The sequence below is a fragment of the Dama dama genome, chromosome 31 (assembly GCF_033118175.1).
Source record: "Dama dama isolate Ldn47 chromosome 31, ASM3311817v1, whole genome shotgun sequence".
In the NCBI taxonomy this organism is placed as follows: domain Eukaryota; kingdom Metazoa; phylum Chordata; class Mammalia; order Artiodactyla; family Cervidae; genus Dama; species Dama dama.
The window spans coordinates 34,059,937-34,077,006 of record NC_083711.1 but is presented as its reverse complement, the minus strand read 5'-3'; the positions used below and the strand labels follow the sequence as shown (position 1 = coordinate 34,077,006).

At 35.6% G+C, this 17,070-nt stretch overlaps 1 protein-coding gene across 2 annotated transcripts in view; it reads left to right on the top strand.

The window, feature by feature from the left end:
• Positions 1-17,070, top strand: part of GBE1 (1,4-alpha-glucan branching enzyme 1) — a 289,682-nt gene that overhangs the window by 198,473 nt on the left and 74,139 nt on the right. For both annotated transcript variants that reach the window (XM_061134227.1, XM_061134226.1), the window contains exons 9-12: positions 980-1,107; positions 4,793-4,891; positions 11,904-12,014; positions 16,084-16,255. In XM_061134227.1, coding sequence (XP_060990210.1) covers positions 980-1,107; positions 4,793-4,891; positions 11,904-12,014; positions 16,084-16,255 — 510 coding nt within the window. The remainder of the gene's footprint in view (positions 1-979; positions 1,108-4,792; positions 4,892-11,903; positions 12,015-16,083; positions 16,256-17,070) is intronic.

Below are 17,070 nucleotides of genomic sequence, written 5' to 3'. Positions count from 1 at the left end.
ACATAGACACAGAGTGTTTAATTTATAACATTCTGTGATAAAGAAAAATTCATCAAGTAATATCTCAAAGAAAAAATAATTTACCTGCATGAATGAAAAAAAAAATGGCTGAGCTCATACTATTCCATTGCCATAGCAGTGTCTGCAAAATTCTTAAGGATAGAAACTGTGACTTGAGAATTGGATATTTGAATTTCCATTGAAGGATACATTTGAAAGAAATTGAAGAATCCATGTAAAAATATCCTTCATTGATAGAATCGAGCAAACTAAAAAAAAAGGAGTCAAAATAAAGAACTTATGTATAAGAAATCAGCAGGGAAAAAAGGCAGGCATTCAGCACTAATTAGACTTAATTAAAAATAATAGTGAATAGCTGAAAGAATAGAAAGTTAATAGTATAATACCAGTAAGTGAAATATACTAGAAGTAATCACAATCAGGAGACGGGGCAAGGAGTGGTAGAAAGAAGTTGAGGGATATTAAATTGTTTTTGTCATCATAGGAAATCCATAAATTCTAGCCATATTTAAAATAATATAAACATTATGTCTCAATTTCATGATGGTTTTCCTATTTGCTTGCCTTCAGAGGGATCAAATAGGAGCTATCTAACATTAAGATCTCAGTGTGACCAAAAAAGTTAACTAAAATTTAAAATTTATAAATCGCTGCTATTTTATTTTGTGCTGGATAATTCAGTTCAAATTAACTTAAAATTTTAAATCATACAGATTTTGTTTGCTTTTGTAAAACAAAAGTTGAGTTGCAGGATCGTCTGAACTTTGAATATAGTTATCCGGTACTTTTTAAGTTAGATCACATAGTTACTAATAGCATTATGTGGTATCAAGGTCTATTATGCTTTGCTCTGATAACAAAACTGATACAAACCAACTAATTGGGGGGAGTGGCATTTGTGCAGAGTTAAGACTTGCATGCTGACATAATGCATCCATATTGGTTTTCTGTTTTCCAGGTGAGAGTTTTTCAGGTGATTACCATGAGTATTTTGGATTACAAGTAGATGAAGATGCTTTGACTTACATCATGTTGGCGAATCACTTGGTTCACACACTGTATCCAGATTCTATAACAATAGCTGAGGTAATAATGATCTCTACCCCCTGACCCCCTTTAAGATAGAACATTTTGTTGGCATACCATATTTGAATAATCTCTATGTTGCTGATGATTGCATAAGTGAAATTACACCCTGACTATAGTGCAGCTACCTTGTCTATGTGGCACATTATTCAGAATTCACTGTTTTCCTATTATGAGATAATGTTCCCTAATTACTTGTCATTATTCCATTGTTAAAAAAGAAAATGCCAGTCGTTAGAAAGTAAAATATCCTAATCAGTGGACAGGTCCTTTTGCCTTGAGACCTTCAGCACAGAAAAGAATTGAATATTAATATGTGTCTGTCTATTTAATTTTTTTTTTCTTTTCTGGTTTAATCATCAGAGATGGCATGGTTCACTGCCTGCAAGCTTCTCTGAAACCTCTCTTGTTCTGATGCGATTACCTTTCTTGTTTACGTTATTGCTCTCGGATTGCCAAATGTTCACTAGTTATTCATGATTACTGAAGGTTCATGATTAACTGTCCCAAAGCTGCACTGTAATGATATAATTCGGTATTTGCATAATTGACAATTCCCCTCTTGGTGATAAATTTGATAGATTAAGAAGTTTGTTAAATGCTTATGCTAATTTAGATTTAGTACTAAAATCCCTCTGGTTTTGTGAGTCCTCTAACTAGGAATTATTATTAAAATTGAATTTCATGTTAAAACTGTTCTATATAAAATGTAGAGGTTGACATATAAAAATAGTAAGACTCATTGAAAGAGTCAGAGTTAAGAAGTATTTTCATGTTGTTGGCATTTAGTTTATTGAAATGAAATGTATTCATGATGGTCTCTTTCCTATGTATTTATTATTTGTATAGTCTTTTTTCTATGCATCATTTCTCAAAACTCAAAATCTCAAACTAGTGATATGATTTCCTTGTTTATCTCTGGATTGAGAACAGCTACTCTATTTTAGGCCTTTGCCTTCTAAATATCTTCTAGGATAGAGCAATGAATCCTAAATTCCTGGAGTAAATTTTCATATAAAAATTTTTTTAAAAATCCACAATTACAGCGTCATCTTGATATCCTGTATTGTTTTACAGTCTCTTCTTACCTGTATTTGGTCGTAACTTACAAGTCTTTCTAATACTTGTGCTAATACTTTCTGTGCAGAATATTTTTAATGTACATCAGAAGATATTTTAAACTTTTATTGTGTACTTTATATATTTTAATTTTTATCTGTCAAACATAAAAAGTTATTTAGTTATTTATAAAATAACTATTTATAAAGTTAACTATATTTATGGCAATTTGAAGCAGAGACATTATGTATGACAAATTACCAAACAATTAATGACAGCGTACATCAGAAGTAGGTGCTGAAGAAAAAGAAGCAATTATTTAATACATGAAACTGAAAATTGTTACATTGATCTTCCCGTTCATTTCAAGTAAAATAGTTTCATCATCTAGGGAGCTTTTGTCTGATTATTAGTGTTTCTACCAATGAAACTTTGAGACTTTAGCCTACTTTATATTACTTGGTTTTAGATTTTTTTTAAACAAGATGTGTCTTCAATTTATTCTACTTAAATTGAAAACTACTTCAATTTCAATACCTCACTTTTCTGTCTAGTGGGAGTCTATTCAAGAAGTGGAATTGATCCTCATGAACTTTTTTTTTAAGAGAGGAATGTGGTGTAACGAATAAGTAATGCAATGTTACATACAGTCCTGTGTATTGAATTTAGTTATAATGATAGTTATTAAAATTGAAGCCTTTTTTCTGGAATATATCTACCTTTATATGTGGTTATATTTGCTGTATTAATGAAAAATATTTTTTGATGACTGAGGCTCTCTCCCCCTCTGGAATAGTCATAAGTGATCTTTAGATTAAAGAATTAAAGCTGTTTTATAAGTTTATAAAGTTTTTTTATAAGTTTATAAAGTTCCAACTTCATTGGAAGCATATATGACCATTTGAATATCCTTTTGTTATCAACTTCTTTATATTTAAGTATATTGACCATTACATTTTCTCATTTTCTTCTTTTAAGATTTTAAAAGAATAGTTCTTTACTCTCCACTTTCAAATAAGAGCTACAAATACCTCATATGCATTAATGGGGCAGCCTTCTAGGAGTCAGATTTGGAGTTAACTCTTATTGGTCTCCAGATATTTTTCTTAGTAGATTCTATTTCTTATCAAGCTATTTTCTGAAACTACCTATAGACCAGAAGCACAGGGAAGAGTAATTATTTCAAAGGGGATGATGTATTGAATATTTGAAATGAAACAGTAGAAATATTGATGGAGAGATGTAGGTTTTTCCCTCGCACTTGACTCCATGAAACTGTCATTTCATGATTGTGTGTGTTTGTGTGCATGCGTGTTTATTTAGGTCCTAGTTCTTGAATCCTGCAGGTCCAGTGTTATGTCTTATTTACCATCAAAGCCTTGGCAGCACCTTCATAAACCCACTCAGTCAATAGTTACTGAGTTCTTGCTGTGTGCCAAGTGCCCTTCTGCTATTCTAGATTCTCAGCATGTGTCAGTGAGCAACAACAGCCACCACCACAGCAAAAGTCCATGTGCCTTAAATTCTCACAGTGAGTGAGGAAGCAGATAATCAAATAATAAATTATACTGTCAGTGCCGGCAGTATAATTGTTGAATTGTATCCTAAACTTGCAGAATTTAAGTTCTCTATTGTTGACTGTTGAAAGCTATTCGCAGGCAATGATGGGAGCAGACCTTTCAGCAGCAGGTAGCGTAAAGAGAGACTGGAGGTGGGAGTTCCACTTATGTGTGGAAACATAGTGGTCAGAGTAAGTAGGTAGATTAAATAAGATAGTGTCTGTAGAAATGAGGCAAAAGAAAATAATTTATTTGAAAGATATTGTGGAGTTGGAATTGCTAGTACTTATAGCATATTTTACCACCATTGTTACACTAATATATTTTGTTGCATCTGGGTCCTTACATCATTTTCTTTTTACTTATCTGTTTGACCATATGTTTATTTGATTACCGATAGTCTAGCGGTAGCATGACTGTAAGAAGACCCTGTCAAAAGGTTGAATGTCTGAGTCCCAGCTCTATCCTTGAGAAACATGTCTTTAGGGAGCCCTTCACCTCAATAAGCCTCGATTTCTATATCTTTTAAATGAAGAGGATCCACTAGATAACCTCAATGACCCTTTCCAAGTGTAACTGACTCTCGTGAAAGCCGTCTTACTGCTTTGCTTTTAATGTGCTAACTCTATTTCTATTTCATCAGAAGCGAAGTGCTCACAAAATACATTCTCTGCCACTGCTGTATACACAGAGAAGAATAACAGATATACAGCACATGTATTTTTATGTTTGATGAAAGCAGTAGCTAATACATAGAGTCCTCAAAAATTAGTGTAAGAAACTATGTTTCAGCAATAACACTTTTACTAATTTGTGTTCTCTGTGTGCAACTAAGGAAAAGAGATAAAAAGTTGTCCTGCAATGAAAAGGACTGCACAAAATCTTATTGGGAAATGAGATATGCTATCACAATGTTACCTACTTTTACAATTATGCTACTAAAATACTCCCAAGCATATATACCCCCATTTATTATTTATATTTATTGGCCTGGATTTACTGTCACAAGAATATTTAGTAAAAATGTGATCAATATGAACTGATAATGCTGATGCTGTTTATTTTAGGATGTATCGGGAATGCCTGCTCTGTGTTCTCCGATTTCCCAGGGAGGGGGTGGTTTTGACTATCGATTGGCCATGGCAATTCCAGATAAATGGATCCAGGTAAGGTTTGAAGTAAATATTTTTTTTTTCCTATGGATACTATGTCTTATGTTGGTGTATTTATTATTTCTTTGATTTATTTCTTAGTTGTGATATTATAATCGAAGTATTAAATTCTCTCATTAGTGTGTTGATTCTTGTGCCATTTAATAAGATGCCTCTCAAACTTCTAAAAGTTCTAATTTAAATTATTCACACTTGCATTATGCAGGCATGTGGAAAATATGATTGATATAATGTTAGCTATGTAAATGGAATTTTGCATTATCAGTGCAATTATATGAAACTCTGGCGTTCTATATTTAAAACACATTAAACTTCATCAAAGCATCCATTTCTACTTGCAAATCATCAATTAATGTAGAAGTCACTCCTTAATTCCCAGTACTTGTTTCTTAGTATGGTTTTTTACTCAACAGATATGGATTTATCCATTCCTTCATTGAGTGTTTAAAAGCCCTTACCATGTGTCTGTTACTAGGAATGAATAATTGTATATGACACCTTGCATATAATTTCTAATATACTTTTATTAAATTTAATAACAATTCAAGTAGCTTAGATTATATTTTGTTTCACTCTATTTTTGTCTAAATGACCAAAGTTGTTATAGTCATAAGTGATCTTTAGATAAGATTATTTTTAGATAATCTAAAATAAGACTTAGATTTGATATAGAACACTCTTGAGTGGCAAAGTCTGGGTCACAGGCTGAATATTTATAAGAAGTCAGATATGTATCAAATAATCATTGCTTTCTGATAAGCCCTTTAGTACAGACATGAACTGGTGCCATGAGATTACAGTGACAGAAGAGCTTAACTTTGAATAGAAAAGCCATGAAGCCTACCCTGAAGGAAGTGGTTATTGTAATCATCTCATGTCTCTTCTGTGTCCACAGGCAATTTGGGCAGTGCACAGATGTGACAATAAAACTCTACCAGCACAACTTCTGCTTTTCCATCTGTAATGATTTCTTAATCATTGTCAGGTCGAAAAATGAGTGTTTTATAAATCTGATTAGAGTTAGAAATCAAAGAGACTTTACTAGCTGGGAGAAAGTTGCTTTGTAATTAAAAAAACAATGTAAAAAAAAAAATGTTGTGATCTTCAAGTTTCTTACCTTGGTTTAGGTTCTTTGTCCACCCACCATCTTTTACGATTTCTAATCTTCCACACAGATGTTTTCCTCCTTGCAAGTGCCAAATCTTGCTTTTTAAACTTCCTACTGAAAAGCCTTCATCAGGCTTTTGGCAGATTCAAGGATATTTAAAGGTGTACATCAACCTAGAATTATTTCAATCAATCATAGCTCAGAGCAGGCTATTTCCTTCTCTGAGTAATAATGGCAGTTTTCTGTTTTTAATATTTAACTTACTAAACATTTCAGTACCTTGTATACTCAAAATACTGTACTAGACAGTATATCATACAAATGGAAGAAAAAAAATGTATTGTTCTCCATTTAGATTTCTGTGGAGTTAAACAGGTGATAAATTGGTAAAGAATTCATCTGCCATCACCAGAGATACAGGTTCAATCCCTTGGTAAGGAAGACGTTTTAGAGAAGGAAGTGGCAACCTACTCCAGTATTCTTCCTGGGATAATCCCATGGACAGAGGAGCCTTACAGGATTCAATCCATGGGTTTGCAAGTGTCGGACACAACTTAGCTAATAAACCACCACCATAATATTTTGCAAAGCTACAGTACAGTATCACAATCAGGATAGTGACATGGACATAGTCAAGATATGGAGCATTACCACGAGTTTCCCAAATGTTGCCTTTAGAGCCACACCTACTCCCTTCTTCCCCAAATCACTCTTGAACCTTTGGCCACCACTAATCTGATCTTCATTGCTATAATGTTTTCATTTCAAAAATGTTACATAAATGGGATAATATAGTGTGCAACCTTTTGGGCTTATCATTTTTCACTCAGTCAAATTCTCTGGGGATTTCATGTAGGTTGTTGCACGTATCAGTAGTATATTTCTTTTCAAGATTTTTTTTAAAATTTTTATTGGAGTATAGTTGATTAACAATGTAATGAGTTTCAGGTATAGAGCAAAGTGAATCAGTTAAACACATACATATACCCACACTTTTTTTTTAAGAGTCTTTTCCCATATAGGCCATTACAGATTTTTGAGTAGAGTTTCCTGTGCTATATAGTATGTTCTTATCAATTATCTGTTATATATAAATGTGCTTAGTTATTTCAGTGGTGTCTGACTCTTTGCAACCCTATGGACTATAGCCTGTCAGCCTCCTCTGTGCATGAGATTCTCCAGGCGAGAATACTAGAGTGGGGTCCTCTGGGGGATCTTCCTGAATCAGGGATCGAACCCATGTCTCCTGCGTCTCCTGCATTGCACGTGGATTCTTTATCCACTGAGCCATTTGGAAAGCCCCATTTTATATGTAATAGTATGTATATGTCAATCCCAGTCTCCCAGTTTATCCCTCCCCCTCTTTACCTGCTGGAAACCATAAGTTTATTTTCTACATGTGTGATGCTACTTCACTGTTTCCCTTTTTTTGTTGTTGTTGAATTCTATCTCATGGCATGGTTGTATCACAGTTTGCTTAATTATTTTTCCAGTAAAAGATATCTCGACTGTTTCTAGGTTTTGGCTGCTATAAAGAGAGCTGCTATAAACATTTGTGTACAGATTTTTGTATGAACGTAAATTTTCATTACTCTATGCTAAACGTCCAAAAGCACTGGGTTTTATACTCTTTGGATGTTGTTGTCATTGTTGTTCAGTCACTAAGTCGTGTCCAACTCTGCAACTCCATGGACTGCAACATGCCAAGGCTTCCCTGGCCTTCATTCTCTCCCGGAGCTTGCTCAGACTCGTGTCCATTGAGTCAGTGATGCCATCCAACCATCTCATCCTTCCTTCTTCTTCCTTCCTTCTTCTCCTCTTGCCTTCAATCTAACATCAGAGTCTTTTCCAGTGAGTCAGCTCTTCGCATCAGGTGGCCTAAGTGTTGGAGCTTCAGTTTCAGTATCAACCATTCCAATGAGCATTCAGGTTGATTTCCTATAGGACTGACTGACTTGATCTCTTTGCTGTCCAAGGGACTCTCAAGAGTCTTCTCCAACACCACATTTCAAAAGTACCAGTTCTTCAGCACTCAGCCTTCTCTATCGTCCAACTCTCACATTAGTAAATGACTACTGAAAAAACCATAGCTTTGACCATACAGCCCTTTGTCTGCAAAGTGACATCTCTGCTTTTTTTATATGCTGTCTAGGTTTGTCATAGCTTTTCTTCCAAGAAGCATGTGTCTTTTAATTTCATAGCTGCAGCACTTTCAGCAGTGACTTTGGAGCCGAAGAAAATAAACTCTGTCACTGTTTCCACTTTTTCCTCATATATTTGCCATGAAGTGGTGGAACCAGACGCCATGATCTTAGTTTTTCGAATGTTGAGTTTTAAGCCAGCTTTTTCATTCTTCTCTTTCACTTTCATCAAGAGGCTCTTTAGCTCCTCTTTGCTTTCTGCCATTAAAGTGGTATCATCTGTACATCTGAGGTTGTTGATATTTCTCCCAGCAATCTTGATTCCAGCTTGTGCTTCACACAACCTGGCTTTTTGCATGATGTACTTTGCATAGATGTTAAATAAGCAGGGTGACAATATACAGCCTTGACATACTCCTTTCCCAATTTGGAACCAGTCTGTTGTTCCATGTCTGGTTCTAACTGTTGCTCTTTGACCTACATACAGATATCTCAGGAGGCAGGTCAGGTGGTCTGGTATTCCCATCTCTTGAAGAATTTTCCACAGTTTGCTGTGATCCGCACAGTGAGAGGCGTTCAAATTATTTTTCTGAGTAGTTGTACCATTTTGCATTACCACAAGCAACTTTGGAGAGATCCAGATTCTGTTCATTCTTGAACAATGCATTTGTTATTGTTGCTATTTTTTATATTGGTCATTCTATCAGGTGTGCAGAGATATCTCGCTGTGGGTTTAATTTGCATTTTCTTAATGACTTATGATGATGAACTTGTTTTCTTGTGCTTATTTGCCATCTATATGTCTTCTTCAATGAAATGTCTGTTCATGTCTTTTGACCATTTCCTAACTGGATCATTTATTTACTGTGGAGGTTTGAGAGTTCTTTATATAGTTTAGATTCAACCCTTTTGTGGGATGGTATGTGGTTGACAAATATATTTATACCAATCTTTGCTTGTGTTTTCATCTTCTACATGTGGACTTGGACAGAGCTAAAGTTCTTTGTATTCTTTAAATTTAATCAAGGCCAGTTTATTGTTTTTTGTTTGTTTGTTTGCTTTTTCCTTTTAGAGATCTCTTTTGGTGACAAGCCTAAGAATTCTTTGATTCTCCTATTTTCTATTAAACATTTATTTTCTATTAAACATTTATAATTTTATGTTTAAGTCCATAGTCCACTTGAGTTACTTTTTGTACAATCAGTGTTTAAGGTTTTTTTTGTCTAAAGATGTCTAACACTTCCAGCATGATTTGTTGAAAAGTCTAACCTACTTTCACTGGGTTGTTTTAACACAACAGTCAAACTTAACTGGGCATATTTGTATAGGTTTGTGGATTGTGAATAGACATATACAAATACTACACTGAATCTAAATAGTACAAAGTATCTTAAAATAATACAAATCTACTGTCATATGGTCACAAATCTGAAGTGATCTTCCTAGACTAAAAATCAAGGCTTTGGTAAGCTTGCACTCCTTCTGGAGTTTCTATTTCTTTGACTTTTCTATCTTCTAAACCCCCCTGTATTCCTTGGTTCATGAGCCCTCCCCCCATCTTCAAAGCCAGCAGGGTAGCATCTTCAAATCTCTGTCTTACTCTGACAACCCAAGCGTCTTTTAAGAAAGATGCCTGTAATTACATTGGGCCCATCCAGGTAATCCGGAGAAGGGAAATCGCAACCCACTCCAGTATTCTTGCCTGGAGAATCCCAGGGACAGAGGAGCCTGGTGGGTTGCTGTCTATGGGGTCGCACAGAGTCGGACATGACTGATGCGATTTGGCAGCAGCAACAACACCCAGGTAATCCAGGATAATCTCCCCATCTCAATGTCCTTAACTTCAGCAGATCTCTGAAGTCCTTGCCATGTAAGGTGACATGTTCACAGACTCTGGGTATTGGGATGTGAACACCTATGGGTGGTCATCATTCAGTCTGCCCTCTGTTGCCCAGTGATTCACACTGCAGTTATGGGGGATGGCTAAGCACCTCTGAAATCCACTGAGCAAAAAAAAAAAAAAAAAAAAATGCAAAGGAAGTTACAACCAGGCTGGAACTCTATTTCTTGTACCAAAATCTGCATTAATTTCCTATTGCTGTATAACCAACTACCACAAACTTAGCAATTTAAAATGTTTCTGTTATTATCTCACCCTTTCTTCTAAGGACATCTATTGTATTCAGTGTTCCCTCCCACCCTCCAGGTAAAGGATTATACAAAGAGGTGAATCAGAGGGAGTGGGAATAGCAGGAACCGTTTTAGAATTCTGCCTGTCAGTGTGCAGGTCGGAGAAATGAGCCCCCTTTAGAAAGATAGTGTTGAGTGAAAGAACAGGCTCTTTTAGGCTGTTAATTCTGTGGAGCAGCAGCTTTTATAGGAGAGTCAGAGGAAGGGATTTTGCTGGCTGTCTGAGTCGTGAGAAAATAAAACAAAGCTTTCCTTCTTTTCCTAAGAAGGAAAGCATTTCAGGGGGAGGGGTGGGGACAGCATTCTTGTCTTGTACGGCAAGCGTTTGTCTAAGAAAGGACTTAGGACAGAATCATAGTCTGAAATTTCGGCAAGTTCATTTGCACTGAAGCCACACTGGAGGCTGAGTAACAGCCCAAGTGGAGACAAAAATGTGCGCACTGTTAAGACTTATCTCGGAGAGACAGCAGTGAGTGGCGGCGGGAAGCGAGATCTTAAGTCCCTGCCCAGGAATTGAACCTGGGTAGCCTGGATGAGAACCAAGAATCCCAGCCACCAGACCAGCCAGGGCTAGAGGCTGGAAGCTATTTTTCCCTGGATCTTTGACCTCAGTGAAAAATGCATTTATCACGGAGGCAGAAACTGTAAATGCAGGTACTGAGTTTATTATTAGAGGCCTAGTATAACAACAAGTGGGAAGGCACAGAGAGAAGTGATTTGGTTAGTTAAGATAGAAGCAAAGCAGAAATGCATGGTCAGAGAGGAGGGTGTGGTGAAGAGCAGTGAGGTAAGGAGGCCATGCCCCGCCTCTTACCTTAAGGTGTTTACAAGAGACAAACACTGGCTATTTACCCTGTTTCTGTTGTTACTTCCACTTTGGAGGGCAAACAGGAGGCTGATTGTAAATGTTGTAACTGGAGCCCACCCATCTCTTATCTCAGGAAATACAAACGGAATGCTGGTTATAGGTATGCTGCGGGAAGCCCACTTCTTCCTGCCTCATGAAATGCAAACAGAAGGTCAGCTGCAGATGTCTAACCTGGAGCCCATCTATCTCCTGCCTCAGGATGATAATTATTTCATGATAATCAGCTTTTATACATTGAAGTAAGAGTTGTTTTTGTTTCTTTTAAGAAAGGAACAAGACACTCTTCTTGCTAACTTTTTTTTTCTTTTCATTCAAAGCTAAAATGGTAGCAAGTATATCTCTACCTTGTGGAAGTTATTGAAAGATCTACTGCACAACAACACTTTACTGTGGTCATTAATCAAGAAGTAACAGCTGTTACAGAGAAAAAAAGGTTGCCAAAATCCTAAAGTGCAGTGATCAAATCATCTGCACAAAAGTGAACACATGCACACCCACACACAACGCCACTGTCATTTGGATACTCTGCACAAGAGCTGTGATTTCAGTAAAAGTGTCAACAAAGCTATTTTCGTTCCATGTGTGTGCTTGTATCTGTGTGTGTCATAATTTGGACTGATAACGATATATACCCTAAGTTCAGGATATAAAGTAAGAATAGTAATGATGTATTGAAATTATTTCCTGTCTTGCATTTAGTTACTGAAAGAATATAAAGATGAAGATTGGAACATGGGCAATATAGTGTATACACTCACAAACCGACGCTACCTTGAAAAGTGCATTGCCTACGCAGAGAGCCATGATCAGGTAACTAAGTATGTATGTAAACTGTTCTCTCTGTGTCTGTATTTGTTAATGGATCTAAAATAAGCATATCTCAATACATTCTGTAGTTCAATACAGGTAATCAATGTGTTATATGTCTATTTTATGTGACAGCTATTCTTACTTGAAAAACGTTTCAGGGACTTCCATGGTGGTCCCGTAGTTAAAGAGTTTGCCTTCCGGTGCAGAAGGTACAGTTTCGATCCCTTGTCAGGGAGCTAAGATCCCATGCATCTCACAGCCAAAAAAACCCCAAACATAAAACAGAAGCAAGATTGTAACAAGTTCAATAAAGACTTTAAAAATGGTCTAAATCAAAAAACCTTTAAAAAAGAAAAACATTAACAAAATTACTTTGTAGATCCATAAATTTCCACTTCAAAATGCAGTACTACTTTTACCCTGCCAAACTGTAATTAAGCGACTGTGACTGACAGCTGCAAGTGCTATCTTGCAAGTTTTCCTTTGTTGTGACGGGAAGAATGTTGGTGCTAATCCAGGTTAATTTTAATTTCCTTTCCGTTTTAGGTTTCCTTCTAAAGATTTTCTTTTATGCCTTTTCACTTGCTTTCATCATTTTTCCCCCCTCAGTCACTAAATCTTTTGCTGATTGATCACCCTGACCTCTGTCCCTCTGTTTTAGTCCTTCGTCTATAATGTAGCCTGAGGTATTTTCCAAGGGCAAAGCTAATTTTGTCAACCCAGATCTTTTGGTTAAAGCTTCTCACACACAGCCTGTCATATATTGCATGCCAACGTTTATTCTGTGTTCAATCCTCCAAGTGTTCTGTTCTTCAATACTGTAAAACTTTCACCCATTCATAAGTAGGTCAACCTTGTCCCAGTCTTATAATTTCCCCACACACCTGCAAATGCATACTTGACCTGGGAAGCTACTGTAAAGAACTAATGCTCTGACTCAGGAGTGTTTCCTGAAGCTTTCATCCAGGTGTATGAGGGAAAAGTGGTTTCCCAGTCCTTCATGTTCTCATCACATTTTAAGCAGAATATTTGTTTCCATTTGTATTTCCAGCCTTAGTACTATGACTTCTCCTAGTAGTCACTCAATAAACATAAATAAATGGAGGAGAAGGCCATTTAGTTATTTAAAGCATGTGGCTTGTCCCCATAAACAATATAAAATGAAGTCTTTATACTTTAAAAAGACAGTAAACCTTTTGAAATTATTTGCAGTATATGAATTAAGCAAATTGAAGTTAAACAATAAGTTCCTGTGTTATTTCAGCAGAAATTGACAATTTAAGTTGGAAACTAGTTTTTCAGATGTCTCCTCTTACTATTAAGAAAGTGTAAGTAGACCAGAGGTCAGCTATCAAGGCCCATGAGCCAAATTCTGCCTGCTGCTTGTTTTCGTAAAGGTAGTTGGAACACAGGCATACTCATTCAATTACCTATTGTCTATGGCTGCTTTTGAGTCTTAATACAGATTTTAGTAGTTGAGACTGAGAAAGTAGCCCACAATGCCTAAACTATGTACTGTTGGCCTGTACAGAAACTTTACTCATTCATGAAGTAGACATACAAAGTTTTATATCTTCCTAATTGGGGCAGTAGTTTCTTTTAAATTGGCTGTTGAGCAAATAAAATAAATACCAATGAAAAAACCAGAACCAAAATGTAACACAATAAGAAATGAATACTATTAATTTAAGGATAAGTAAATCCCTTATCAAGTATATTCAGTTCAGTTCAGTCTCTCAGTCATGTCCTACCCTTTGCAACCCCATGGATGGCAGTAGCCAGGCTTCCCCATCCATCACCAATTTCCAGAGCTTACTCAACTCATGTTCACGGAGTCGGTGATGCCATCCAACCATCTCATCCTCTCTCATCCCCTTCTCCTCCCACCTTCAGTCTTTCCCAGCATCAGGGTCTTTTCCAATGAGTCAGTTCTTCACATCAGGTGGCCAAAGTTTGGAGTTTCAGCTTCAGCATCAGTCCTTCAAATGAATATTTAGGACTGATTCTTTTAGGATTGACTGGTTGGATCTCCTTGCAGTCCAAGGGACTCTCATGAGTCTTCTCCAACAACACAGTTCAAAAGCATCAATTCTTCGGTGCTCAGCTTTCTTCCAACTATCCTTTCCATTCATGTCCAACTATCACTTTCATTCATGACTGTGGAAAAACCATAGCTTTGACTAGATGAAGAACCTTTGTTGGCAAAGTAATGTCTCTGCTTTTTAATATGCTGTCTAGGTTGGTCATAGCTTTTCTTCCAAGGAGCAAGCGTCTTTTAATTTCATGGCTGCAGTCACCATCTGCAGTGATTTTGGAGACCCCAAAAATAAAGTCTCTTGGTATTTCCATTGTTTTCCCATCTATTTGCCATGAAATGATGGAACTGGATGCCATGATCTTAGTTTTCTGAAAGCTGAGTTTTAAGCCAGCTTTTTCACTCTCCTATTTCACTTTCATCAAGAGGCTCTTTAGTTCTTCTTTGCTTTCTGCCATAGGATGGTATCATCTGCATATCTGAGGTTATTGATATTTCTCCTGGCAATCTTGATTGCAGCTTATGCTTCATCTAGCCTGGCATTTCGCATGATGTACTCTGCATAGAAGTTAAATAAGCAAGATGACAATATGCAACTTTCACATACTCCTTTCCCGATTTGGAACCAGTCTGTTGTTCCATGTCCAGTTCTAACTGTTGCTTCTTTGGCTGCATACAGATTTTTTGGGAGGCAGGTCAGGTGATCTGGTATTCCTATCTCTTTAAAAATTTTCCACAGTTTTTTGTGTGTCAAGTATATAACAATATGAAAATTAAAATACATTGCAAGCTTCTAGCAATTGTAGCACATTTGGGCTCCCAATTTATGTTTATTTTATATGAATGAATAAAAGAATAAGAAAATGAGTGAAATAAACAAATTGAAGATGAAACTGATAGATTAATTTCATAATTTTTCTCCCAAGATGTACAGAAACAGTATGGAAGACTTATTTCATGCTTTAAAGATCCATGTAATTCCACATTGTATTAAAAATTGTCAGAAATATACAAAAAGATGTAAGTTACCTAATTCTTCCTAAAAGCAAACATACACTGAATTTTAAACCTGATAAAAATTACAAATATGAACATGTGAAAATAGTTTAGACTTTAAAATAGGTTTATAAAGAAAAATATTTTTCTAAAAATGAAAATAATTGTACAGTAATAGGGTGAGGAGATTATGGTTTAATCTCTGTGTTTCTCTATATACTCTTCCTGTCAATAAATAAATCCTTGGCATTAGTTAGCTATTTTTAACCATAAATCATTCCAATTAAGAGACCTTTTCTGCTGCTCAGGGTATTTCCAAGTTACCGGCCCCATTTGTCAACTATTATGTTTTCATATAAAACAAACTCGTTTTAGATTAGATTTCAAATATAATAAGAAAGTAAATTCTACATTTTAAGAAAAAGTTGTCAGTTTGCTGCTGAAAGGAAAAAAGGTCCATTGTAATATATTTATGTACATAAATAAAAGTGCATATACATATAAATTATTTCTAAGAAACTCTTCCATTCTTTTAAAACAGTAAAGTCATGATATACAAGTCATTTTTAAAAGCTGTTAGTATTATAATAGTTTAATCTAAGTTTATGGGATTGTATGAAATCATGTGTGTGAAACTTATGAAAACTGTCAAGCATTACAGAATTTAAGGACTCTGTCATTCAATTTTAAAAAATCCATTATTTAAATCCTTAAAAAAGATCATTAGTATTGTCAACATTATAACCCATGTTATTCTAATTTCTAATGCCTAGTATTAGCAAATATTCAGGTAGCTTATCATGAGTTTTTCACCAAGCTATTTTATAAATTAAAAAAACATAGATCCATGAGTTTTCTCATGTATTTCGCCAGCTTACCTTCAGCAGAGATAGTGACTATTGGGAAATACATGGAATTAATACTAATTCACACACTTCTCCTGTACTGTTTTTGTGAAATCATGTGTTACTCTAGCATAAATGACAACTGCCTAGTACCTATTCTTTGCATTTACATCAGTGACTTTTATTTTATTAGGCACTCGTTGGGGATAAGACATTGGCGTTTTGGTTGATGGATGCTGAAATGTATACCAACATGAGTGTTCTGACCCCATTTACTCCCGTTATCGATCGTGGAATACAGCTTCATAAGATGATTCGACTCATTACTCACGCACTCGGTGGAGAGGGGTATCTCAATTTCATGGGTAAGTATGAAGTGAACCTATATCCAATCTGTGCTTAAAATGTTAACCAATATTATATATGACACAAGTCATGTAGAATATTGTGCTGTAGCTGTTCATGTTTAAAATAGAATATTATAATTTTATTTCTGTAAAACACTCTCATGTGTAAACTGTAAAAATTAAATTAAGATTATTGTTATACTAATATATGATGCAAAATTAGCCTAATGGCTGGTATCTTGTTTAATATTGTTGTCAATAAGTGGGGTGAACTTTTTTTAAACATAGAATTGTTATTCTGAATTTAATCCTTCTGATTTATTTCATTATCGTAGTATTTGCACATTAAACATAGAAAGGTATAATTGTCATGTCATAACAACATACTGAGCTAATATTATTGGTCTTCTTTGAGGTAACTGTACACCGGTACATTTGTATTATAAATGTGGAAACCAAGGCCCAAGGTATTGTGATGGACAAAAAAGATATTTATTGAAAAAATAGGAAATATGACTATTCAGAAGTCATTGCTGTCTGAAGGATCTTGAATTATAAAATATACAATCAATTAGCACTGTTTTCTGTTCTATTTGGTCAACCACAACCATTTGAGTTTTAGGAAATTTTACCAGTTTTTAGGGTAGAGAGAGCTGGAAAGACTGGGGAATGCATATGGGAACCTGACTTAATTTTCTATAATAAAAGGCTTAGAAAGTTAAAAGTGAAAGTCGCCCAGTTGTGTCTGACCTTTTGTGACACCATGGACTATACAGTCCATGGAATTCTCCAGGCCAGAATATTGGAGTGGGTAGCTGTTCCCTTCTCCAGAG